Below are 27,092 nucleotides of genomic sequence, written 5' to 3'. Positions count from 1 at the left end.
TGATGTCATGGGAGGCCGCCCGGTAAACGTCTTCCCAGCTGTCAGCTTCAAAATATACAGCTGTATCATCAGCGAATAGGAGCATATTTCCTGTAATGTTACATTTGGTGATATCGTTGATATATAGAAGAAATAAAATCGGGTCCAAGGTATTTCCCTGTACCACTCCATACTCAATATCACGAATATCACTATTCACTCCCCCAGTGTCACTGGACCTGTTATTGTCACTGATTGCGTTATCAAGAGAGCCAGTTGTATTGGAAGAGCGGTAAAGATCAGGGATGTTCACCACCTGCCTGCGACCCGTCAAATAATTCTCGATCCAACTGTAGGAAATTCCCGAGATACCCATGAATTTTGAGTGAGCTGTTTTTTGAAGCATTTTTCTATTACTTTAGAGAGTACACTTAATAAAGATATTGGCCGATAATTGTTCACGTCTCCCTTCTCCCCCCATTTATACAAAGGGATAACTTTTGCCAGTTTGAAAGCATCGGGGAAAATACCAGTTGCAAAGCTACGATTGATGATATGGCACAATGGAACAATAATAAAATCAATATAGGTTTTAATCAAATGGGCAGGAATATTGTCACAGCCAGGAGCAGAGCGCCCTCGAAGCTCGAGCACACACCGCCTCACCTCCTGCTCAGATACCCCGCTCAAAATGAATCGCGAGTCTCAGACAGGTTGCGTCGGAAATACTGCTGGAAGATTCTCATTTTGATCATATATGTTAGTGAATCACAATACCATTTTTGAATTATTTAATCACAACATGTTTCGGACATTGATGCCATTTTCACTAACATATGATCAAAATAAGAATCTTCCAGCAGTATTTATTTATTTACTCCATATCAATTGAAAATGGCATCAATGTCCGAAACATGTTGTGATTAAATAATTCATAAAGGGTACTGAGATTTTTACTTTTCTTTCTATTTCTATGAAAAATAACCCTATACAGAAAAGAGATGAAGTGTATGAATACTATTCCAACACATCTCTCAATGTGTTGAGAGAGCAATTTTTATGAGATATCATCCGTGTGCTTGAAAATAAATAAATAAATTTAACAATAAATCTGAAACAGTGCTAAATTTACAAATTAATTTTTTATGTATGATGCGTACGGGAGTACGTACAGACTATGCGCCAAGATCACGCAACACGCACATTTTGCTTTTCATCATTTGATAATATGCTTATTAAATCTGTATTTGTACAGAAATAGTAAGATACAGAATAATCATAGAATCAGCGGATGAAAGTGAAACAAGCGTGATGTGATGCATAGGTCAGATATGCCAGATTTCAAATTGTCTTGCTTATAGAATTAGATGAACATAACCTTAAAGGTTCTGTTAAACTATGTTTTAAAATTAAAATGAAAGGTTTGGGAGGTTGTAACAAAAGCCTGTTAAATTTAAATCATGAATAAATTCCACAAGAACTATTCTTAGTAGTTTTTTTTTTAAAGAACGCTTCTTTGATTGATTATTGTATTCAAAATCAAATTTATTCCACACTCATAAATACATAATATAGCCTACAGAAATCAAAATAGAGTCTAGCATGACAAATACAATAAAGTTAACATACTCTATTGTAACCGTGTGTAAGTTGATTTTGGACGTTTCAGGAGCTCTACTCACTAATTAGCAGCTTAACGCAACAAATAAATAATAATAATTTTAAGTTAGGGCTCGAGCTATCCCTCCACATAGGTTTCTAAAGAGAGCACTACGGTCATTTATATGTTATCATAATGCGTAACTGTGTCAAGTTTCTATTAGTAATTTATTTATTGTTTACAGTAATTTAATGTTGTATCATTTCCTAATTGTTTGTGGGTTCGCAGGTTGTGTGCCGCTACTGGTGCAGCTAGTGCACGCGCGCGAGGAGAGCACAGTGGTGCGCGCGCGCGCCAGCCAAGCACTACACAACGTGGTGCACTGTCACGCCGACGACAAGCGCGGCAGACGCGAGGCGCGCGTGCTACGGCTGCTGCAACAGCTCATCGATTTCGCCGACGCGGCACTTGCAGGCGCGGACGCGGAAGCGGATGGGGAAGCAGGAGTGAAGGAGGCGGAAGCAGAAGTGAAGGAGGCGGCTGATGACGCACATCCGGCCGCAGCTATTGCCGCGCTCATGAAGCTCTCTTTCGACGAGGAGCACCGGCATGCCATGTGTCAGCTGGGTGCTTTGCATGCCATCGCCACTCTCATACAGGTAAAGGAAGATCGGAATTCAGGTGATTTCGTTCTTAAAAGAACGTTTTTAAAAGCGTGTCTGTTTTTAAAAGCTTCCCAGAGACTTATCAGAGTATAAAGCTTGAACTGACGTTGTTATGACATTTTTATGTTTTTGACAATAAATGATTTATTTATTTATTATAGGAATTGTCAGAATTTATAACACATACCGCTCAAAAAAGGAGAAGAAAATCACACAAAGGAACCCTCTCTACACACAAACTCTTCTGTGGTGTAGAATACTCCAGCCATCAAAAAGGTGTTGAACTCCTTTTCAAAAACATTGACATCTTCACAATTTTTCAAATTAGTTGAACGTTTTCTAATAAATTCATATGTTGTTTTTCTAAAGCTTCTGTGAAGCATAGTCTCCACTATTTCTTGTATTGTATTTCTTTTAGCTATTTTATTTTTATATATTCACCTATTTGAGTGCTATCAAATTCTTATTATTATTCTTCTTAGTTGTCAAGGATAACATAGAAAATGGAAAGCCACATCACACAAACCACATGATAAGTAGTATTAGATACACTAGGGGCCGGTTTCCGAGCTCGGGATTTAGCTAAGCTCTGAACTCTGCTTTAGCCGGCTTTGAACTTTAGAGTCAGAAAATTGGTCCACTAAGCTGGCCCAGCTGGTAAGCTTGGCCGCGTTGGTCTTGCCATCCACACTGCAATGTGACCAGTGCTTCATCAAGGCAGCGGTAGCAAGCGAGTCAATTATAGAAACTGGAAATATTAACGAAAAGCAACAAAATTAAAACAATAAAAGAGTGAAGCAATAAAAATTAGGCCGACATAATTACACAGAAAGAACAGCAGAGCAGAAGACAAAATAGGGAATAGCACGCATTGGTTGACAAGAGTGTGGATGGATGGTTTGCCAGCACTCGCCTTCACTGGCCTTCGTTGGCCTTCGACCTTCGCTTGGCAAAACTCGGAGCGATGGTCAACAAAGGTCAATGAAGGCGAGCGCTCGTAAAACACCCATCCACATTCGCGCTGGTCATCATTTGTAAGCATTGGCCGATAGTGTGGATGCGTCATCATATTTCACTTTGCCATCGGTCAATTTGTTGCAACTAACCTGAGATTAGTTTATTTGACCTTGAACACCTGTTTTAAACCTTTGGATAAACAAGTTCGGTTCCTTAATCTTCATATAAGTGTGTAATTGCAATAAAAACAACATTCTGATAGTAATATGGAATTATATTGGAAAATCGAAACCTAGCTCGTTTACATTCAACGATCAAAATAAAAAAATCTTAAATGTAGATACCGTACTCAACTTTTTAAACATTGGAGAAGACTCCAATTACATTTCAATGATTTTATTTTTGTAAAATAAAACAACCATTATTTATTTTAAATTCAATTCAACTTTATAAAATCACATCTCAAAACTATTTAACTTCTCACCCATACATGTTCTGAATCGTGAAGGCAAAACGCGATAACAAAAAACTCCACTTCACAGAGCTACCAATATAACCAAATTATACTCACTTGTATCAAATTCGCTTTAAATAACTAACAATACTCAAAAATATATTCAATATTATAAAACTGAAATCATTTGTTTCATTTTATATTCTTTATATAATAAATCATAATCTTTCCAAACTCTATATACTTTCAACTGACATATCTAGTTCAACCATCTTGATTTTCAAACAGGCGGCTCATTTAAAAATCCACTTCTCTATTAGAAAAACGGTTTCTCTCGAAAAATAAAAATTCCTTTAAAAAAATAACATTACAACTTCAAATAATTTGAGTCCAATTCTATGTCCAACATTGCAAAGCTAGTAATTTTGAATATGGAGGAATTAGGCACTGAATTAGAAAATCATGTACCCTTATTGATGTGATTATTTTTGTGGTCAGGTTGACGCAGAGGTTCACGGCAGTGACACGAGTGGCCAGAGCTGTGTGACGGTGCGTCGCTACGCTGGCATGGCGCTCACCAACCTGACCTTTGGAGACAGCAACAACAAGGCACTGCTCTGCTCGCTGCAACCGTTCATGGTCGCCCTAGTCGCGCAGCTGAAGTCGCCCAGCGAAGATCTCAGACAGGTAATGCTCGTTTTCACACGTCAGTGACAGTGAGAATATGATTCCATTGAGTTTTTATGGGACTGTTCATACTCGTTCAGCCGGGTTGAGTGGAAATAGTCCAATCAAAACTTTTTGAAATTATATTTTCACTGTACCGATCGCTTACACTAAAAAAATTAGTCTACTTTGAAAAAACTGTTGTTGTATAGTCAAGTTCTCAGGCAGGTCTGCAATCAACTGGCTTTATAAAGATTTTAGTTTCAAGTCAAGATGCAGTCTTCATTCCATCAATTTTCAAATATCCCACCACTCTGAAGATGAATGAGGAGATAAATCTTGTAGTTGTCTAATTTATTTTTGACTTATAAATAGAATTTGATCACTCATTCATTGTAAAATGTTAAGTTGAGTATATTAATTGAGAACTCCACGATAAAAATTAATTCAAGTGAGGGAATTCCAAAATAGTTTATCATTATTATTCTAGACAGTGATCAGCATGATTCAAGAATGTTTATTCTTGTAACTTTTATTGGTAGAGAGTTCTTTTCGTATGGTCTGCATCGCCAAATTACCCAATCACATCCTGTATACACTCAACTTTATATGTATATATTGGGTTAACGTTTTATAACTAGAAATAGTTACATGAGTATGAATAATGTCATAGCCATCTATACTTGAGAAGTCAACTAGAAAAGGTTTCCAGTCTTTCAACACACTGAAAAATGGGGAGGGTCTCAATTTCAAGTTCTTAGTTCATCAAGTACATATTTAGTCAAGAGGGTGGGGCTCGGTTTCGATAACATCCAATCTAATGCCTAATTGGATTTCGTGACAAACTGAAACAAGTGGGAAGTTGAGCCGTTCAGTTCGTCTAATCTCACGGCAACACGAAATAACTTGGAAACTTGGAAAGTTATGTTTGATCATGGTTTAAAGGTGAAAGTGAAGGTTAGGGTGTTTGCTTTTATATAGCAATGTGTTGCTAATATTCAGGATTTTTTGATAATTTAGAATTAAATATATGATACTGTATCCCCTGTTCTTTCTGAAAGCAACAGGAATTTGATGCCGAAAACTTGAACTGAAAACATGCCCTAGGGAATTTGCCTACCCGGGCTGATTCTTGATCAACTGAGATCTTGATGAAGTGAATATCACCCGAAAATATTGATTTTATTAATGATGCAATTTGCAATTGATACGTTCTCAACCCGAACTTGATTTTTTTTCAGGTAACAGCCAGCGTCCTACGCAACCTGTCGTGGCGAGCTGATGCGACAAGCAAGACAACGCTGCGGGATGTCGGAGCCGTGTCGGGTCTGATGCGTGCCGCTATGCAGGCCAAGAAGGAGTCCACCCTCAAGTCCATTCTGTCCGCGCTCTGGAATTTGTCGGCGCACTGCAATATGAACAAGGTAGTACGACATTCACCAACATCTTTCAACATTGTCATTCAAATTGGAATGAAGGTTCAAGTGAATCCAGTGCTATTATCGGTATGAGTAAAAAGCGTAGTGAAGAGTATTAGGGTGGCCACTAACGACAAGACAAGTGTGTCAGAACATGTGTGAACACACATGTTCGACAGACAAGTTGTGTCGTCGGCGTATATGAACAAGGTAGCATCGACATCGTAATCACAGAATGGAAAATATCAATCCAACCATTGCATTTTACATGACGCCAAGACTTGAGTGCACCAAGACCACGTCACGTGACTGCGCCATCTCGTTAGAAATTAAAATTACCGCTACTATTACAATGCTAGACTTTTTTCAAGATGGCGGATTTTGGCGTCAGGATACTAGCCGACTTTCCATTCTGTATGTATTCTATGTCGTAATGTTCCACTACTGTAATAATTTTAAGAGTGTAGGATACTTTCTGTGTCAGCTAGGATACTGAGGGCTGAGACAAACGAGGCGTTTTTTTTTTCAGACGAGTCGGCACGCAATGAAAGGACATGAAGCTCTCCGATTGGCGAGGCGTATTGAGAATCAGACAATGGGAGAGCTTCCTGTCCTATTGTGCCGTGCCGACTCGTCTGAAAGAAAACTCCTTGTGTGTCTCGGCCCCAAACTGCTTCCAGTCTTTACACATACCACCTCGTAATTTCCGCTTTTAAATCAAGGGAAACTGGGTAATTGGATTGAATATTCATACTCACAATACCAAATTTAGAACTGTGATAAGGGTTGAACAACATCGAACCTTTTTTTGGTAAGTAAAAGGTTCTTCAACTCACTTCCCATTTTCCAATAATATAAAGTATACTTTTCCCTGGATGTATTCAAGAATAGCTTGAAACTATGGCTTATTGAGAACTGATTTTGTAGCTTGTAGGGCCTATTGTACTGATCACACTACTTGTCCCTCTTATTACATTATCATTAAGTTACAAAGAAGACCCTTTGTTATAACTTCATTTCGTTAGTCTGTAATGAATAGATGTGTTATTGTTGTTGGGTATTTTTATGTATCATTATAACTTTTGGAATTTACTATTCAACATAATATATTCATTTCATCTGTCTGTTCGATATCTATATAAGTATAGTGTATTATGTTGTATTAATGCATAATGTTAACGTACGAGTATTCTTTATTCTTTATTGATTCATACAATAAGTACATAATTAAAATGTACGGCTAATGTTCATGTGTTTACAATATTTATTTACATTTTCTTTCAATTGTGTATTTCAGGTTGAAATTTGTGCAGTGGAGGGAGCTCTGCAATATTTAGTGGAAATGTTGAGTTTCCAAGCACCGTCCAGAACTTTGGCAATAGTTGAAAATGCTGGCGGCATTCTACGTAACATTTCCAGTCATGTTGCACTCAGAGAAGATTACAGGTACAGTAGAAATGTTATGTTCTTTATCAGGCGGAATTTTCAATACAATCTTAGCTATTTCTCAATGAAAGCATTATAAAGAATTAAGTGAAACATGGAAACGTAACCCTCTGGTTTCTATTAACTTCTTAATTTATAATTTATTTTTGATTGTAAGAAAAAACTAATGAATCATTTTTTCATGATTTCCATGAATAATTTTTGAAAAATGAATTATCTCACAGAAAATGTATCTAATCACAATCATCCATAAAAGTATCAAGGTTGAACAGTTTGTAATATCAAAATATTACTATTTATTGTTATCATATTCAAATAAATACAGGACTTCAATAAAAAATGAAATGATATGAAATTACAATGAGTTAGAATTGACTAAATTTCAGTTTTTGAGTTAAAATGGACTAAATTTCAGAAAAGTGGAATCATAACCCTATTTTGGACTTTTAGAATGTTATCTAAATTTGGGAGAGAAATAGTACAAGGAGTATCCTTAGTTTTTCTCTCCTAGTCAGTGCTTCTTTGTAAAAATAATTAATCGATTGAACAAAATAAAAATAAATGAATATCAAGTAACCAGGTCTGATTTCAGAGTTTTTAGTTCGCAACTGATCAATATCGGTGCCTCTGACATGACTTTTCTAGAAAGTTTCTCCCAACAATTTCAAAACTTGTCATTATTGAACTGGCAACTGGTAACGGTACTCGAAACAGCTGTGCCAGTACGGCATGCTGGAAACAAACAAACAAGCGTTTTGCGAACGATGAATGTCAAAACCATTAATAATAATAATATATAATAACTCGACTGTTGGGGAGAAATATTGTGTGCTTTTCTTTTATCTCTGGTGCAACTGATGTACAAACGTTTTTAAATTGAACGATGGACGAACTAGTACTTCGTACTAGCTGAGTTTGCTTTGTTTTCTGATCTCGCCAAATTCTATCTCGTTTGGCAATGATCGAGGTTTTGCACACAAGTTTTAAAAATTTATATTTCCGTATCACTAAATGTTTCTCTACATTCAATTCCATTCGATCTATTCATTGTATTCATTGAATTGATTCTGATCGATTGTTTGGTTGCAGAGCTATTCTGCGCGCGCACAACTGTTTGCCACTGCTGCTGCAACAGCTGCAGTCGCCCAGCCTGACAGTGGTGAGCAACGCGTGTGGCGCGCTGTGGAACCTGTCGGCGCGATGCACGCTCGATCAACGCGCTCTCTGGGAGTTGGGCGCAGTCCCGATGCTGCGGTCGCTCGTCCACTCCAAGCACCGCATGATATCTATGGGCGCGTCGGCTGCACTCAAGAATCTGCTCGCGTCAAGGCCGGACGCCGATATATTCGATCGCACCTCCAGAGGTGAGTTGAGATTCAAATTTATTTATTCAATCATTCTGAATTATACAACTTACAGAAAAGTACCACAGGCTAAATTGCGCCCAAAAATGGCATTTTTTAGGCTGGCCACTAACGACAGGATAAGTGTGTTGAACATGTGTGTTCTCGTGTGCTCGTCATGCATGTTGTGTCATCAACGACAGGCCGAGACTGTCGGCTCTGAACTCTGGACTCTTGGCTGGCCACTAATGATACTATAGTAATGAGCGATATGTCTGCCAGACAAACAGTTTTCGAGTTCAGCTTATCTGGAAGAGCACACTAACGCTACAAAGTTTACATCGAAACGGAGTGGCCGTACACAAGTGGTTTAGACGCTGGCTTTGTGATCCAGAGGCCCGGGTTCGAATCCCGGCTTGTGCAAGATATTTTTCTCTGGCCATTCCCGTGTTTCGGATGGACACGTTGGGTCGTTAGTCCCGGCTGTCTAAAAGCAGTCTCATTTCAGAGGCCTTGAAATTAATAAGGTGCGACCAGAAAACACTGATACCAGACCTGAGCCAGCCAAGTCACTCTGCACTATTATTATCAGTCGAAACGTATTATCAGTTGCTAACATAAAAATCTGGTGTGGCGCACTCACACAACTTTCCTTGCCGTTATGAAAATTGATCACCTGACGCTAGTGTTCCCGCGCATCTCAAGTTTACTATTCAAAGATTTGAGCCAGCTGGTGACAGGGCAATAACGCTGGAGACACAAATGAGGTCTGCTATCTCTTCATAGTGAATGATTTAATAGAATCTATATATAAAAGCGAAATGGCACTCACTCACTGACTGACTCACTCACTCACTCACTCACTCACTCACTCACTCACTCATTTACTCGCATAACTAAAAATCTACCGGACCAAAAACGTTCAAATTTGGTAGGTATGTTCAGTTAGCCCTTTAGAGGCGCACTAAGAAATCTTTTCGCAATATTTTAACTCTAAGGGTTGTTTTTAAGGGTTTAAAGTTCGTCTTTTAGCATGTATATTCTTCTTCTCCCAATCTCTTAATTATAATTGAAATTTCCATATCATATGTTACTATAGAACTATAATCTAGATAGAGTACCTCTTCGAAACAGTTGTTCTGGTAACTAAATTAATAATTTTGTCAGGCTGGCATTAAGTTGAGTTGACTTTGTTAGGTTGGCACCAAGTTGAAGATTTAAATGCATTTATCGCGGAAAAATTGATTGGGCACTGCTACTTCAATCAGAGCTATCCCTGGGAATATTATATTACTAGCCGTCCGGCTCGCTTCGCTCACCATATCCGTTTAGGCAGACGTTTAGTCTGGATTCCCGACTGGATCGTCCTAACATATGATAAAAATGCTCAAATGAAAAATGCAGGCGAGCGAAGCGAGCCTGCTGACCTCATTCTTGGACGATCCAGTCGGGGGTCCAGGGGGCAGAGCCCTCTTGCTAGACGGATATGGCGAGCAAAGCGAGCCTGACGGCTAGTCAACAATAATTTGCAATTGAATAATCACATTTTCTCTAATTTAAAGCTTATCTCCAATTTTAGGTGAAAATGTTACTGAACATTAATTGTAGAGATTTTCATGCTCAATCTACTCCACTTGATTTTTTTTGTTTCAATTGTATCTGAAGCCTGATAATTGAGAATCTATCTGCATGGATGGGGCGGAGCTCCTGAAATTTTTACAGATATGGGACTTGTGGCAGTTGATAGAGCTTATCGATGACTATTTTAGGTATGAATTTGATCAAAATTGTTGGAGCCGTTTCCGAGAAAATCACGAAAAACCCTGTTTTTGACAACATTTTCGCCATTTTAGCCGCCATCTTGAATTGCATTTGATCGAAATTGTTCGTGTCGGATCCTTATAGTGGAAGAACCTTAAGTTCCAAATTTCAAGTCATTCCGTTAATTGGGAGATGAGATATCGTGTACACAGACGCACATACACTCATACACACACACACACACACACATACAGACCAATACCCAAAAACCAGTTTCTTGGACTCAGGGGACCTTGAAACGTATAGAAATTTGGAAATTGGGGTACCTTAATTTTTTTCGGAAAGCAGTACTTTCCTTACCTATGGTAATAGGGCAAGGAAAGTAAAACATCAATAAGGAGATAATTATTTAATAAATCATCAATAATAACAAATAAGTCACTGGAAAATCACAAATTAAAATGATTTAACCTCAAATAGAGCAGCGAAGAACAATAAATAACAAAGAATCGTAGACACAAATACTTAACCTTTGATTTAAACAGGTTTATCTCGCTTGCAGCCGATATATTTGATATATTAAATATCAAATTTTGTACAAGTGTATTTGTAACAGTCATTGACATTCCCACACTATCGTTAGTGGCCGGCCTTGGAATAATAATTGCTTTTTGAGGATCCCTTCCCTTGTAATACTGATTTGCATTTTGATATTTCACATTGTACAATGAAACCAAATTGCCGGCCGGGTTAGTCTAGCGGTAAGGAGAGTTACCAACTCCGGTCTACTAGCACCGCCTGGCTCGTGGGTTCGAATCCCGCCAATGGCATGGACGTCTGATCATCTCAACGACTCACCAACGCACTTTCCATTACCCACGCACCAGCAAAAAGCACAATTGGGCAAAAAATGCAGATGATTGTGAAGTTGTTTGTGGTTGTTGTAGGTATGCCGACACTGCTGGTTCGCAAGCGACGAGCACTTGAACAGGAGTTGGACTGCACTCTGTCGGAGACGTGCGACAACATAGAGTCACCCGGCCGCTGGGACAGTCACGAGAGTGTCACCAGCACTCACTCCGAGAACACATTCGACCGAATGTCCCGTTCCCACCACTGTCAACGCTCTGGCTCATTACAGGTTGGCACCACTGATTTTAATTCATATTAATGTAAAAATAAAAAACACTTCACTCACATGAGCTACTTTTTAACAAATTAATAGAACAACATAAAAATCTTGTAGTACTCTTTATTTTAGTAAAAACTTTAAAATAGTTCAACTACTAGTTTCGACCCTAACTTGGGTGATTTTCAACTTGAAAACGTTGACCTAAGTTAGAGTCGAAACTAGTTGTTGAACTATTTTAAAGTTTTTTTTCTGTAATAAAGGGTACTACAAGATTTTTATATTGTTTTTATTAATGTAAAAATGTACGACGAGAAATTGTCTGCTATTTATGTAATATATTCCTTCATATCATAATATAGAACTCAAGTGTCTTCAATTACTTGTTATATACAGAGTGTCCAAACAAAGGTGTAAAAGCCGAGGATCATAGATCCTACATATAATTTGCATCAAAAAGTGTCCAGTAAGATTTTCTTATATCGACCTTAGTTTTCGAGATATAATAGATTTTTCTATATTTTTGAAAAACGTCAATAAGTAGAAAACTATCTGTGGAAATCTAATTCTAAAGATATGGTTGAAAAGAGAAAGAAATTCCTAATAAGATTCATATAATTTGTTACTTTGACAGGTTATCACTTTGTTTTCAATTTATATTAGATGTAAAAAAATACAGTGTCCCTCGAAAGGTGTAATAGCCAAAACCCATAGATTCCACTTGAAATTTGCAACGAAAAAATGGATGTGCCGGTTGCACAAAAAGCCAGTTAAATTGTAATTGTGATAAACTTCACGAGAACCAATCAGAGAAGCCTTCTTTTCGAAAAAGCCTTCTCTGATTGGTTCTCATGATATTAATAATAATGGTTAAAATTAAACCGACTTTTGTGCAACGGGGTCTAAGATTTTCTTATATCGACTTGAGTTTTCGAGATATATCGATTTTAAAAACGTCAAAATTTAGGAATGATTATCAGTCAAACTAACACTCATCGAACTAAATCTGAAGCAATTTCCTATCCTTTTCATTGAATTTTCAGCTGATGAAAAGAAGCGGTAGCAACGCATCTACGCCTACAGATGGAAACCGCGATCAAAACCAACTGGAAAGTCAGATGCAGCGCTTGAAACTCAATGAGTCGGCTCTGTCATCTGTCGCATCATCTGGCAACAGTTTATACAACACTAATAACTCCACCAGTATCACAAATTCCTCTGCCAATAGTGACGCTACTACTAACAGGTGAGTTACTCTAATCATTATTTTGTTTTGTAATTCTCTAGATTTTCTTCAAATTATTTGTTCAAAGTCTTAAACCTTACAAATCATTAACTTTTTTGGTATTAAATGCTAAAGATTTGATATCGGAAAACATCTAAACAAATGTCCAATCATTCGTCCATATATTTGTCTCTGATCAAGTAATTTTGTTGTTTATTTTTAGTTGCAATTACCTTTCCTTCAGTTTAAACCATTTGAATCCCAATCATGGAGGAAACTGAAACTCCACAAGAGGAAGAACTGAACAACCAAAATATAATAACACCGACCGTTTTAAAAGACGATTATATGATTGTGAGCATTTTAACCGCTGGTAAATTTGCTACACTCTTTAGAGCTGTGCATACAAATGAGGATCTGCAATCAATGTTTTACGCTGTGAAACGAAACTTTATTGCAGAAGTTGCTGAAAGAGAGATAAAAGCTCTGAAAAAGCTGGAAGAAGTTAGAAATGTTGTAAAAATGTTTGATGTAATGTGTGAAACACCTCCTGTGTTATCGATTGTTTTGGAGTTGTGTAAAGATGACTTTTTTAATATACTGATTGTTAAAAAAATATCAGTTAGTGTGGCAGAAATCAAAAACATTGTTTATCAGTTTTTACAAGGTTTGCAAGCTATACACTCCCAGAACATTATACATGGCGATATTAAAAGTGCAAACTTACTGTTGTCATTTGATGGTGTAGTTAAAATTTGTGATTTTGGATCAGCAATAATTCGTGAACCAGATGTTGACGGGGATTTGGAACCAGCTTGTAGTGAAGTTTGTGGTTTGTGGTACAAAGCACCAGAAGTGTTACTGGGAGATTGTAATTATCGTGATAAGATGGACCTCTGGTCTGCCGGTTGTGTAATATTTGAGTTATGGTCGAATCAAATTTTATTTAAAGGAAATACAGAGCGTCTACAGTTGATATCTATTACACAAACGTGTGGGTTTATCAGTGAGGAAGTTTATGAAGGAGTCAAGAATTTTGATAAATTATCCTATTGTAAATATCGGAACTGGGCTATCAGTTACCTAACTTCCCATCTCCGTGGAAAACTGGATAGAGCTACATCGTCGTTTCAGCCAGGCACTGATATGATGCTCAGTCTTCTAAATCTCAATCCCGATAAACGAAAATCGGCAGAAGAACTTTTAGGTCATGAACTGTTTGGTGGATCAGTGGCCCCTGCTAATAATCTGTTGAAATTGATTAGGCGAATGGATAAATCGCTGCAAGATGTTGAAGTGCCGTCGTATTTGAGAGAAGCATGTCTTTGTATTGCTAAAAAAGTAGAAGAGGTGAAACCAGTGCCTCAAGATGACAATGTTGAGAAATTACTGGTTAATGGGGAAACTCAAACTGTAGATGATATTGAATGAAGTAGCAGTTCTACATAAAGTATATTCTTGTTATTTAGAATTATTGATAGGCGTAAAGCTCCATGTAAAAAATACAAATTTCAAATTTTATTAAACTATATTATTCTATTCGATTTTTCTTCCGTTTGTGATCAGTGTAGCCTATATACTGGATAGACATTGTCGGTTAAAAAAACACAAAAGCTCAAATATTCACAATATTATCTCAAGATGGCCGATCAAAGAGACTGACAAAGTTTACAATTTCCTCCTCATTCAAGGAATAGAGAGGGAGGTTAGTCAGTTTCTCTCCAAGCACTTTCTTGAACACTTTTTCATCTCTCGCACCTGCAGTGGAAGTCTATTGGAAATGTTCAATACAGTTATTGAAAATTTATAGTACATTACAACAATGATACAACTAAAATTATCAATTATTATTATTAAATATTGAAAATTAATAGCTCAATGTAAGAAATATGAATTTCAAATTTTATTAAACCAGAATAATGATTCAACTGAAATTATTATTATTCTTAAATGTTTAGAATTAATTAATCACTTTAATTAAATCATAATAGTCACTCAAATTACAATGTTTCATTCATATCAGTAGGCCTACTTGAAAGTTTTATAATATAGAATTACTACCTAGTACCCGATTTTTAAATTTCTTAGAGACACTAGTTTCAGATGTTTATCCCATTATCAAGTAGTGTCTAGACTCAATATCAAGGGTACTAGTAATTTAATGTAATAGCCAAAAAAGATTGGCTTTATTTCAAAAGTGATTGTTCTTTGTCTGTGTTCACACTCCTCACTGTATACACACACCCTCAGGGTCAAAACATAAATATAGTAGTAGTGCGGTAGAAGCGTGAGAGTGTCGAAAATAATACATGTATTTAAAATGGTTTAAACATAAACCATTTAACATTTAAAAGAATACATGTATTTAAAATGGTTTAAACATAAACCATTTAACATTTAAAAGAATACATGTATTTGAAATGGTTTAAACATGAACCATTTACCATTTAAAATAATACATGTATTTAAATTGGTTTAAACATATCGTTCCATTATGTTTTGTCCCATTTAAATGCATGCGTCTCGTTCAACACTCTTAAGCTTGACGCTACCTTCACCGATCCACTATGTTTTATACCCACACACGATCATTTATTGTGAAAAATAAAAGTTTGAAATTGCAACAAGCTCTGTTAATTTATAAATTATTCCATACTTCTTTATAGTATCTTATTTCTCTTCAGGATTGAGGCTGTACAAAGGCTAAAAATAAACTTTCTACTAGTGATATTTTTCATAGTTTTTCGATTTGTATATCATCAAGCAATCAAAATAAAAGATACTAGATAAATTTTTTCCGATCATTACTTTTTGAGATATGAGCGCCTAAAGTTCAAATTTTTGGGACAACATTTCAAATTCGGTAAGAAATAAATTCTTGGTGGTATTGATTATTGAATAAACAAAAATTTCCTGAAAATATCAATTTTTGATAAAGTTATTCAATTTACCATAAATTACCAAAAATAACTTTTTTGAGTTATTTTTGGTCATTTTTAGTAAATTGAATAACTTTCTCAAAAATTTATATTTTCAAAACATTATTATTTTATTTAGGGCCGTTTGCACAGTGACAGTTCAAACTAAATTCCATTTTAAACTAGATTAAATCGGTGTCAAGTCTCGTTTGTTATAATGTAGTTCATTTTGTAGTTCATCCTTAGTTTTTCTCTCCCTTTCAGTGCTTTCTTGTAAAAATAATAAATAAATTAATTATTTCATTGTTATCACTCCTAATATCTTTAGGATTAACCAATCATGATGAGTCTTCATTTCATTATTCTGTTTGGTTTTCTCTCTTGATCATTTTTTTCGTAAAAATAATAAATAAATAATTTCATTGTTATCACTCCTTATATCTTTAGGATTAACAAATCATTATGAGTCTCCATTTCATTATTCTGTTTGGTTTTCTCTCTTGATCAGTGTTTTCTCGTAAAAATAATAAATAAATAAATAAATTTTTTCATTGTTATCACTCCTTATAATATCTTTAGGATTAACCAATCATGATGAGTCTTCATTTTATTATTCAGATGCACCGATAAACCGTCTACAAAACCTGACCTCGTTGAATCAACGACACCGGAAGAGAAACCAGTAGACTACAGCTGCTCGAAAGAAGACCGAGGTGACGAGAAGAAGAGCACCAGTCTGGAGAGACGAAAGCTGGCGCAACGAGAAGGCGAGAAATCGGTGAAAAGTCGGCCTAATTCGTCGAGCGGTCAGTTACCAAGTGAGGAGGATCGTCTGATCGCTGAGGAGGATCATCTGATCGCTGAGGAGGACGTGGATATGCCGACGGACTACAGTCTCAAGTACCATGAGGGTGGCGACAATAAGGCTCGTGAAGAGTTGGATGATCGCTATCAGAAGCAGGCTGATTATAACCTCATGGTCCGCTATCGCAGTTGCAAGTCGCCTGAGGTAATTTGAAATTTTTTGTGTTGTTGTGTACGTTCTGTGTACAGTAAATTGTTCCAGTTCCAATAGTAAATTGATCCATCACGTGACTAGTGCAAAATGTTCCCATGGAACGCCATTTCAAAATCGTTGGTTCAAGCTTTTGGCGCGCACATATAAAGTTGATTTACACCAAAATGTGTCGTTTACTAGCTGCGTGAATGAAGAAAGGCTGTTTCACAAACCTACCGTCTAGAAAAGTGTAAATTTCTTTCATTCCATTACTCTCAAATTTTCTATCGAAAAATTGATTTTAATGAATAGTTATCAAACATCATATTGTTGGTTATGTATTCTATGCTTTGCTATAGTAAACAAACTATCAGCGCATGCGCAGAGAAGCAAGCAGACTACAATAATCGACCAATGAGAGCTCAGATAGTTGGAACTGTACCAGTCGGACAATTTACCACACTTCGACTGTGGTGCAGAAAGTTAAAACTGGAACAGGTTTCTGGAACAGAATCTGTCAAAATTCCTCCCATGGAACGCGGAACTTTTTACTTGGTAAATTGTGAATTGGACAATTTACCACATTCCATGTACACAGAACGGGCCCGTTGAGAAGTTGATATTGTGGTAATTATTCATATTAAATAAGATGACTAAGAAATTGTAATCTGTGGTTTTTGACAATTTATTAGTCTTCTTATTTAATTTAAAATTGATTTATTTCAAATGAAATTAAATTCATCAAGTACACTTTTTATTTTGTACAAGCAATGTGGCAACGATTTTGAGTTGAAAACTGACTTGAATGTTGAATCACAGCTATCTACCATAGAAGGCGGTGGAAAAAGGAGAGTGACAACTGTGTCATCTCATCATTTCCACTGACTATAACGTGAATTTCACTAGTTTGTATTTTGGGAATAATTTATTTATTTATTCAGTCATGAACTGTTATTACACTAAGGTGATATGCCCAAAACTGTCCCTTCGAATGTAATAGCCCTTATTTCAATTCTAAAACAATATTTTTTGCGGCATCAAAGTAAGTTTTGCTGTTTCCAAATATCGAGATTTTCTCTACAGTTGAATATTATTGAAAAATTGAAATAGCTTTTTAAAAAGATAAAAATTTTGGCGCCCTGGGTGCCCGTGAATCTAACCTTAAAATCTGCTCATTCATAGGGCTTTCACAAATGTGGACTAGAATAATTATTCTGCAGATTCAGCATTATAGGTCTGTTTCAAACTATTGCTTATTTTCTTTGTGGTGATAACATCAGTTAAATACTTACATCCACTTCATGAGAAGTTATATTATTGTATTAATAGGTTCCAATTTGTAGGATTCCAATTCATTGAATTAGGGGAGTCCGGTCTGAAGGTTCATTTTCGTTTGTGCGTAAACTTCCGCAGTCTACGACGACAAGCATTGTTGACATTCATATTGTCCAAATTTCAAGTGTGCTAAAACAGCTTATCAAATAACTTTTCATTATTTGTGTTTATTATTCAAGAATCAAAACATTTCTAATGATATTGATTTCCATTTGAAAGTATAAATTAAACTCCCCCATTAAAACATAATTTAACATAATCTTTCAGGTTATTTAGACAAATTGAAATCTACCCAATCTGAGATCCTCACCCTGTCGTTGTTGACAACGGCATATACTCACAAACGAAACCCCAGCTTTAAAAGATCTCAAACTATCTCAAGATAAACTAAAAAACTTCATCTTCAATTAACAGGTATATAGTACAGGAATTAATGAGTATAGGTAACTTATATAGTACAGGTATTAATGATGGTAATGACAGGTATCATCTGGTATGCATAGGAAATGCAGAACATACAAGAAGATTTCTCTGCCAATAAAATATATAAGATTAAATTTATAACAGGTAATTACAATTAATGTTGTTTTTTTCATTTCAGGGCGTTTCCGCTGAAGCTGAACTAGACCAGCCCACCGACTATAGTTTGAAGTACAGGGAAAGTGGCGGTCATGAAGGAGAGAAGCGTAACTGTGTGGACAACCGACATGAGATAATTGAGAACAGCGGCCATTACGCCGAGACCGACCTGGATGAGGCTCTCGACTACTACACCGAAGATAAGGTGCAGACCTACTGCACTGAGGGCACGCCCTATGCTTTCTCCAATGCCACATCCATGTCCGATCTCAGGGTGTCTGAGAATAATGAAACTCCTGCTGAAAAGGTAAATGTGTAATGTATGGTACCATTTGAAAAATGACGTACAATGAATATCATCTGTGGCAAAAGATTTTGTAGAGTATTTTCTATTACTCAATGGATTCTTACAATAAAAATAACGACTTGACAGTTAGCAGATGCAACGCTATAGTAAGGTCTACGTTATAATGACAGTGGAGAAAGATAGGAGAAAAACGTTGCCGAACCTCTGTCTTGTCAATATCTTCTTTAGACGGTAGCTGATACAGGTTTATTGATGTAATATTAACTGTTCATTGTTGTTTAGAATAATCTATTATATTTTATTTAGCAAGAAACTGTATTTTTTTATAATTTCATAATTATAATGAAATATTTTGCTAATTAATGATTAATTCTACATTGTTAAAAGACGATCTGGCAACAGAGCAAAGCGAGAAAGAGATAGCGCTATCCGCTTTGTTGAATGATAGACAAAGATAGCAATACCAATGCTAATCAAACACTGCCATTATAACGTGAACCTCACTATAGATACCGCTGAAGCCATAGTGCAGGCTTTCAAAGAACCAATCACAGGATAAACATCAAACATCCATCGATGAAAAACAAAACATCTGATGTCATCGTGCTGGAACGCAACTGAGACTCAAGTGGTGTGTTTATTCTCATTCTTTACAATGTGTTTGTTTTTCATAGAGGTCGACAACGAGCGCGGCCTTTAATGAAAGCCAAACATCGACCTCCCCATTCTGTCGTTCCTTAAATGAGGATAAACTTATTCTAAAGACGCGTACAGACATATGCGCCTCGAACACGCACATTTCGCTTTTCATTGGCTGATGCTTTGATTATTTTGAATTTTAAGCTATTGTATATAATAATATACAATCTCTATTATAATTATATCTGTATTTGTACAGAAACAGTAGGATACAGATATAATAAGCATAGCATCAGCTGATGAAATGAGAAATGTACGTGTTTGTGGCGTATAATGCTGGCCATACACGTTTCGGTATACCGGAGAGGTATTACCTGCTCAGGCAAACCTGCGCAGGTGACCGGAGAAGAATCGACTTTTTACCTGACAGGTGTGCTCACCTGAGCGTGTTTGTGGGCCGGGACTGTATAGGTTTGAGACAGTTGTGGTAAATACTCTAACTAGAGATGCCCACCAAAGCAATCATGTCAACTTGTTCGCTCGCCTTTTCTTCAACTAAACATCCTTCACCCATCCGGTTTACCGTAACGTGTGTGAGCTCTCGGCTGTACAGGTATACCAGAGATAATACATGCGCAGGTATACCTCTCCGGTATACCGCAACGTGTATGGCCAGCCTAAGTATTTATACACCTTATTTATAGAATAGAATTATAGTACCCTTTAAAATAATAAAACAAGAATACAACTTGTAACGTAACTACTAGTTTCGGTGGTCACACCATCGTCAGGTTATATAAATAAATTATTGAAAATAAATGTTTTTTGGAAATTTATTTTTATAACCTGACGATGGTGTGATCACCGAAACTAGTAGTTACATTACAGTTTGTATTCTTGTTTTATCATTTTATTAATTTTAAAGGGTACTTTAATTTATTTTATAAATACAAGAGAGTAGCCCTGAATTCATACATTTTAATTATACACCTTAATATAATAACAATATAACAACATACAATTTTCACTTCTTCTTCTTCTCAGCCTTTTCCTACTCCGGTGGGGTCGGCGTTTGGGGTCAGTCGCTTCCAGGAGTCTCGGTCATGGACTTCGTTTGGTGTTAGTCCCTTCTCTGCAACAACAGCAACATACAATTTTCACTTATTTAAAAAAATAACTCGTGCTATTCCATCAATTTGTGAGCTAGAAGTTTTATTTATACAATGTGGTTTTGCAGATAACGACGGTTGAGGCAGCTCTAGACCAACCGACCGACTACAGTTTCAAGTACAGGGAGAACAGCGAAGGCGAGAAGGAGACGGAGTCAGTCGGTTGCCATGACAACGAGACCAGCGGCCATTACGCCGAAACCGACCTGGATGAGGCGCTCGACTACTACACCGAAGATAAGGTGCAGACCTACTGCACTGAGGGCACGCCCTATGCTTTCTCCAATGCCACATCCATGTCCGATCTCAGGGTGTCCGAAGCCAATGAACCAACCCCTGAAAAGGTAATTGCATAATGTGTGATACAATTTGAACTGATTTAAAAAATTATATTTTTTGTATTGTGAGTGATGTGGCGCTACCTATGTCCCAGTGTGTTATCAGTTTGTCACTACTGGCGGCTACTAGCAGACGCCACTATTGACTATTTCGATTTATTATCGATGAAACCTATCTTGCTGAACTAAGTTATAATTAATCAACTAATCTTTGCGGAACTATACAAAATCGATCTTTGTTGAATCAGAATATCTTATTCCAGATTCAAGTGGGTGAAAGAGGATAACGGTTAAATAATTGTTGTTTGTATTTCCAGTTACCAAAGGAAGAGCGTGTGGACGGTGTAAAGAAGGCTAGCACTCCCGTGGGATCGCCAGCCAATGGCTCCCAAGCAGCAGAATCACAGCAGACAGCTAATATCACACCGAAAGAGGAAAATAGAGAAAGTGAGTAATCTGTTTTCTGTCCTTTTCATTCATTCATCTTGTTTTATTAGTAGAACTTTTACTCTTTTTCTGTATCTTCAAATATTTCATCGCTTCTGCTGTTTTTTCTCATAATATTTTATTTTCCTTTTCTGCCTCCTTTCTCTTTGAAATTTGAGGAACAGAAATCCAATCTTCGAAGGGTGGTGTTTGAGAGAAATAAGGAAATGAAATAATATATTTTCCAATAAACAATTGGATACATACAACTAAATTATTTTATGTAAAAATGTTGAGGAAATCTATTTAATATGCGACTGTTCAACTGTGTGAGTTTTTATTCTACACTACACACCTGTTGTGTATATTTTCCAATATACAATTGCACATACAACTAAATTATATTATATTAAAGTGTTGAGAAAATACGTTTGTTGTGCGACTGTTCAACTGTGAGGGATTTTTCTACACTGCATTGTAATTGTTTGAAGTGTTATGAATGGTAGATTATTACAAAATTGTATTATACTATACATTGTAATTGATTATGGTGTGAAACAGAATTTTTACATAAGGCTGGCCACTAATGACAGGACAATGCATGATGAGCATGTGTGTACACACATGTCGTCATACATCTTGTGTCATCGCAGGTATAGGCTTCGAACAAAATTTTTGAGGTTAGGTTTTTGTAGTAATTTTGTTCTTTCTTAGAAAATTTTATAATGCCTAAAATTTGTAACCCAATCTTGTATTCTTCCAGATAAAGGAGCAACCCTCGAAACACCTCTAATGTTCTCTCGAAGCAGCTCTCTGGGATCTCTCAGCAACTGTGAGCCTCCTGACGGCTCAGTTGGCTGTGAATTCAGGTAAGTGAAAAATGTAAAAAATATAATAAATTTGATTCATATCTTACCGTAATTAATATTTCTGATTGTATAGCAATTGATCACAAATCTAAATAATTATGATTTCATTGGATTAGATAAGTGAAATCGATTTACGGATACAAGTAAAAGTGGATATATCTTCAACACAACAAAATTAATCTTCGGCAACAGTTTTATTTCATCTTTATATTCTTATTCCTATTTAATAATATTGAAAAAATACACAACAAAAACTCCCAGAAACAGTTTGTTCTAAATGTGGGGAAAAAATCATGAGTAGGAAGTTTAGCTCTCTTGCTATAAAACTAATATCTTTAACTAATAAATAATTTTTTCCAATTTCCCACAAGTCTCCTCCAGGTATTTTGTCTCCAAACCATGATTATTTTACTAATTTAATTCACTATTGATGGGCACTGTATTTTATTTAAGTTATAATTTTATATTCTATACAATAACGTTTTAAACTATAATGCAAGTCATGATCATTATTAATTTTAATTTTTCGTTTGCAGTCGTTTCACTAGCGGTGTGGTATCGCCGTATGATTTACCAGAATCACCTCTACAAACAGGTCCATCTAGTCCACGCAACATTAAGCCATCACCACAGCAACCAGCAGGTAATAATTGCTTCTCCGTTTTGTTTTCAAAAGCATTTACTTTGAAAATTTTAGAACAAAAAATAATATTTGCATTGTAAGATGTTTGATAATTTAGGGGGGAAATGCCTAGAGCATTTCAAATATACCACCAAAGTATTTTCTCATTTCATCAGAGACAACTGATACAAGTATCTTTAAACTATTAAACAGTATCTTTACTCTATGGTTTCATCATCCACTACTAAACCGCCTGGTTTCACGTTTTAAGGCCATCTCACGCCTCTGTAGCGTAGCTTGAAATACGTCTTTTGAAAGACATAGCCGACGTATCTCCTTATGTTATTAATCCATCTGTACATGTCACACAAGCGTAGATATTCAACATACTTAAATTTTATTTATAGGAACTATAATCAGTGTGAATTGATTAATGTTAAAGTTCTCTCCACCAGTAAAACTGATACAAATATTTAGTTTTTGTTTCTGATTGCAGGCGGCGGTAAAGTGGTGACCTTCGAGACACCGCTGATGTTTTCGCGCTGCAGTTCGCTGGGTTCGCTGAGCAGCTGTGAGCCGCCGGACAGTTCGGTGGTGAGCGAGTTCAGTCGGTTCGCGAGCGGCGTCATTTCGCCCACCGAACTGCCAGATTCGCCCACGCAGACAGGCCCGCCCAGTCCCCGTCACGTCAAGCCGATGCCGCAACCGACTGCTGGTCTGTATCCATATTTACAGATACAAGCTTTCTATTACTATAGTCAGCCGCACGAAAATAGTCCGATGGAAATTGGAACAGATGAGTGCAACCTTGCCAAATAAGGCTAGTTGCACACATATCGATTTTTGGACGTAAGATTTTTAGCCGTCCTCATAAATTCTACTAGATTAAACAGATGATGTTTGTCAAGTCCCGTTTAATTTGATAGAATTCATAGAACGGAAAAAATCAAACGTCCAAAAATCGATGTGTGTGTAACAGGCTTAAGAGTTAGTTGATCAACATTGTCCAAATCTGATTATAAATAAAAAATTATTACTATTTTTATAATATAACTGACGAATTGGCAACGTCTATGGTTATTGAAGGTTTAAGTTTTGGGGGTGAAGGTCTGCTCCAATTTCCATCAGACCTCATATCTTCTTGTGTAGTTATTAATAAACAAAAATCCCAATTAAATGCTGTAAATCACCCGAAGACTTCTGCTACTGCAAATATTGACAACAGGGTAAACAGCTAGATGGAAATTCGATGTGCGCTACTATACAAAAATTATTCGTCAGCCCGGGAATTTATCTTCTTGTGGTTGACTATAGAGGTATTCACAATGTTGGTTTTTGACTGTTCGTAAACTCATGTTACTATGGGTGGCCACTAACGACAGGGCAAGTGTGTTGAACATGTGTGAACGCACATGTAGTCATACATGGGTCGATGTCAAACGAGGCAAACGACAGAAGAGACCAGCGACGGTAGACACCGGCGACATTCGAGGCCAGGACTCCTGAAAAAGTGGCCTCAAATGTCGCCTGCGTTAGGCGACAGTTGAGGCCACTCTAATTTTTGTTCAGCCCCGACAGTCGAGACCTGCGACGGCAGAGGACTCCTGAAAAAGAGGCCTCAAGTAATGTCGCCTGCGTTAGGCGACAGTTGAGGCCTCTCTAATTTCTGTACACTCCCGACAGTCGAGACCTGCGACCGTAGAGGACTCCTGAAAAAGAGGCCTCAACTGTCGCCTGCGCTAGGCTCTCCAGAATGGTAGACAGCACCAAAAGAATATTATCATTTAATTTGTATGGATTTACCAGCAATTGAATAATATCCCATTATTCCTTCCATATTATGAATAAGTATTACAACTTTACAACTGTAAATAAACCTTAGTTGCTTCATCATAAAAAACGAAATTTTCAAACTCGTAAATACCTTTTTGATACTTTGATGTCAAATTCTCAGTTCATGATAGATGTAGGATATTATTCTACGAATCAATATCCTGTTACAAATCAATAACTTTTATCAATTTCACACATTCACATTTTACATTTTCTTGATCTATATATACATTGAGCTTTTCTCATAAAAACTAAATTGTTCATTTATTTCATTAACGATGTTGCTTATGGAATTAATCACATGATTACTTTCATATGATGATAACATCATATGTATAAGTTATAATCATTATAAAAAGTATTTGGTCTGGAATCGCAGTAGGATGTGTCCTCAACTGTCGCCTGCTGCAAGCGAGTCTCTAATTTTTGTACAGGCCCGACAGTCGAGACCAGCGACATTCGAGGCCAGCGACGGTAGTGGACTCCTGAAAAAGAGGCCTCAAATGTCACCTGCGTTAGGCGACAGTTGAGGTCACTCTAATTTTTGTACAGCCCCGACAGTCGAGACCTACGACGGGAGAGGACTCCTGAAAAAGTAGCCTCAAATGTCGCCTGCGTTAGGCGACAGTTGAGGCCACTCTAATTTTCGTACACTCCCGACAGTCGAGGCCTACGACCGTAGAGGACTGTAAAACTGTTTTCTAAGTTGATACTATATAGTGAGATCCACGATAAAATGGTAGTAATTATTATTAATTTGAATTTAAATAAATAATTTGAAAAATAAAATGAAAAGTATTTGAACAAATGCATTTCCCAAATTATTTCCATCTGTAAAATGGTAGTATTTGATGAACATTGGTGTTGCTATCCATGTTTATCATTCGACAAAGCAGATAGCTGTATCCTTCACTATTGTGAGGTCCAAGTTATAATGGCAGTGGAGAAGGATATGAGAACAACGTTGCCGATCCTCTGTCTTGTCAATGCCTTCTATGGAGGGTAACTGATTCTGGTTTATTGATGTAATATTAACTGTTCTTTCTCGTTTAAAATAATCAATTATATTTTAACAAGCTATAAGTTATATTTTTCAATGATTTCATAATGAATTTTCATAATCGATATTAAATATTTTGATAATTAACTATATTTCTACATTGTTAAAAACCGATCTGGCAACAGAGCAAAGCGAGAAGGAAATAGCGCTATCCGCTTTGTTGAATGATATACAAGGACAGCAACACCATTGCTAATCAAACACTGTCATTATAACGTGGACCTCATTGTAGCTTCGCTACGTTGCTAGACCGTTTTTTAACAATGTAGAAATATAATTAATTGTTATAGGTTGTATAGGGTACTAGTAACTCTGTAAATAATATGTAAACTATCAAGTAGTTCTGTCGAAAATATGATAATTATGTTTCAGTTGGTAAAGGAGTGGCCACAGCCAATGGCCACCCAAGCAGTGTTTTTGAGGACACTGTGGCCGCGTTCAAGGAGGAGAGCACCCCTCAACATTTCTCCACCGGAACAAGTCTCAGCTCTCTAACCTTCGATGACGAGCCCACACCTGTAAGTTCATTAATTAATTCATTATTTCATCATCATTTCATTAATTCACCAATTTTATCCAATAATTTTTTTTCAACATTAATTCGATGCCCTTTGAGATTCAGTAAAATAAGTGAAAAATAACTAGTGAAAAAATCAGTGAAAATGATAGGGAAGCATTGTTGCCACTCTAACATTTCCACTGCCTTCTATTGTGGATAGCTATGATTCAAGTTATCCCGGTAAATCCTATCTTAGCTCACACTTGTGAGTAATTCTATGCACCCAATCACGTAATAAAGTAAGTGGAAATGATAGAAAGACATCGTTGCCACTGTACCTTTCCACTCAAGCCTTCTGTAGTGGATAGCTGTAATTCAAGTTATCCCGGTAAATCTGATCAGAGCCCACACTTGTAATTTTATTAATCTAGTGATTTTATTCAATAATTTGTGTTCATCAATTCGATTATTACCATTTCTTTGTAGCTATAGTGAAATCACGCTATAAAGTCATTTATTCATTCATTTATTCGTATATACAATCACAAATCATATGAATATGATTAGGAAGGAACAACAGGCTTGGCCCTAAACTATCCTATTCCCAAATTTTGATAATAAATAAATAACATATTTAAAAAAATTGGTTATGTTTCCACTATAAAACGTTCAAGTTCAAGAGAAATGAAGTCAAAGTCAGTAGAAATGATAATGATGCCACTCTACCATTTCCACCGCCTTCTATAGTGGATAGCTGTGATTCAAGTTATTCCAATAAATCTGACCTGACCCAAAACTTGTGAGTAATAATTCTATGCACCCATTCACACAATAAAGTCTCAGTGGAAATAATAGAGA

General features: G+C 36.5%; 1 protein-coding gene across 1 annotated transcript in view; it reads left to right on the top strand.

Annotated features, from left to right (window-relative positions):
• The window catches only part of LOC111044809 (adenomatous polyposis coli protein), a 74,918-nt gene that overhangs the window by 21,627 nt on the left and 26,199 nt on the right, over positions 1–27,092 (top strand). Inside the window, exons 6-20 of the mRNA XM_039435078.1 lie at positions 1,868–2,238; positions 4,154–4,342; positions 5,563–5,745; positions 7,037–7,185; positions 8,275–8,549; positions 11,237–11,430; positions 12,462–12,664; positions 16,180–16,570; positions 18,495–18,779; positions 20,656–20,931; positions 21,243–21,372; positions 22,115–22,220; positions 22,757–22,863; positions 23,339–23,557; positions 26,108–26,253. Of these exons, the coding sequence (XP_039291012.1) occupies positions 1,868–2,238; positions 4,154–4,342; positions 5,563–5,745; positions 7,037–7,185; positions 8,275–8,549; positions 11,237–11,430; positions 12,462–12,664; positions 16,180–16,570; positions 18,495–18,779; positions 20,656–20,931; positions 21,243–21,372; positions 22,115–22,220; positions 22,757–22,863; positions 23,339–23,557; positions 26,108–26,253 (3,224 nt within the window). The remainder of the gene's footprint in view (positions 1–1,867; positions 2,239–4,153; positions 4,343–5,562; positions 5,746–7,036; positions 7,186–8,274; positions 8,550–11,236; positions 11,431–12,461; positions 12,665–16,179; positions 16,571–18,494; positions 18,780–20,655; positions 20,932–21,242; positions 21,373–22,114; positions 22,221–22,756; positions 22,864–23,338; positions 23,558–26,107; positions 26,254–27,092) is intronic.

The sequence above is a fragment of the Nilaparvata lugens genome, chromosome 8 (genome assembly GCF_014356525.2).
Source record: "Nilaparvata lugens isolate BPH chromosome 8, ASM1435652v1, whole genome shotgun sequence".
Taxonomy (NCBI): domain Eukaryota; kingdom Metazoa; phylum Arthropoda; class Insecta; order Hemiptera; family Delphacidae; genus Nilaparvata; species Nilaparvata lugens.
Note: the sequence above shows the minus strand (reverse complement) of the source record. Positions and strands in the feature narration are given on the sequence as shown.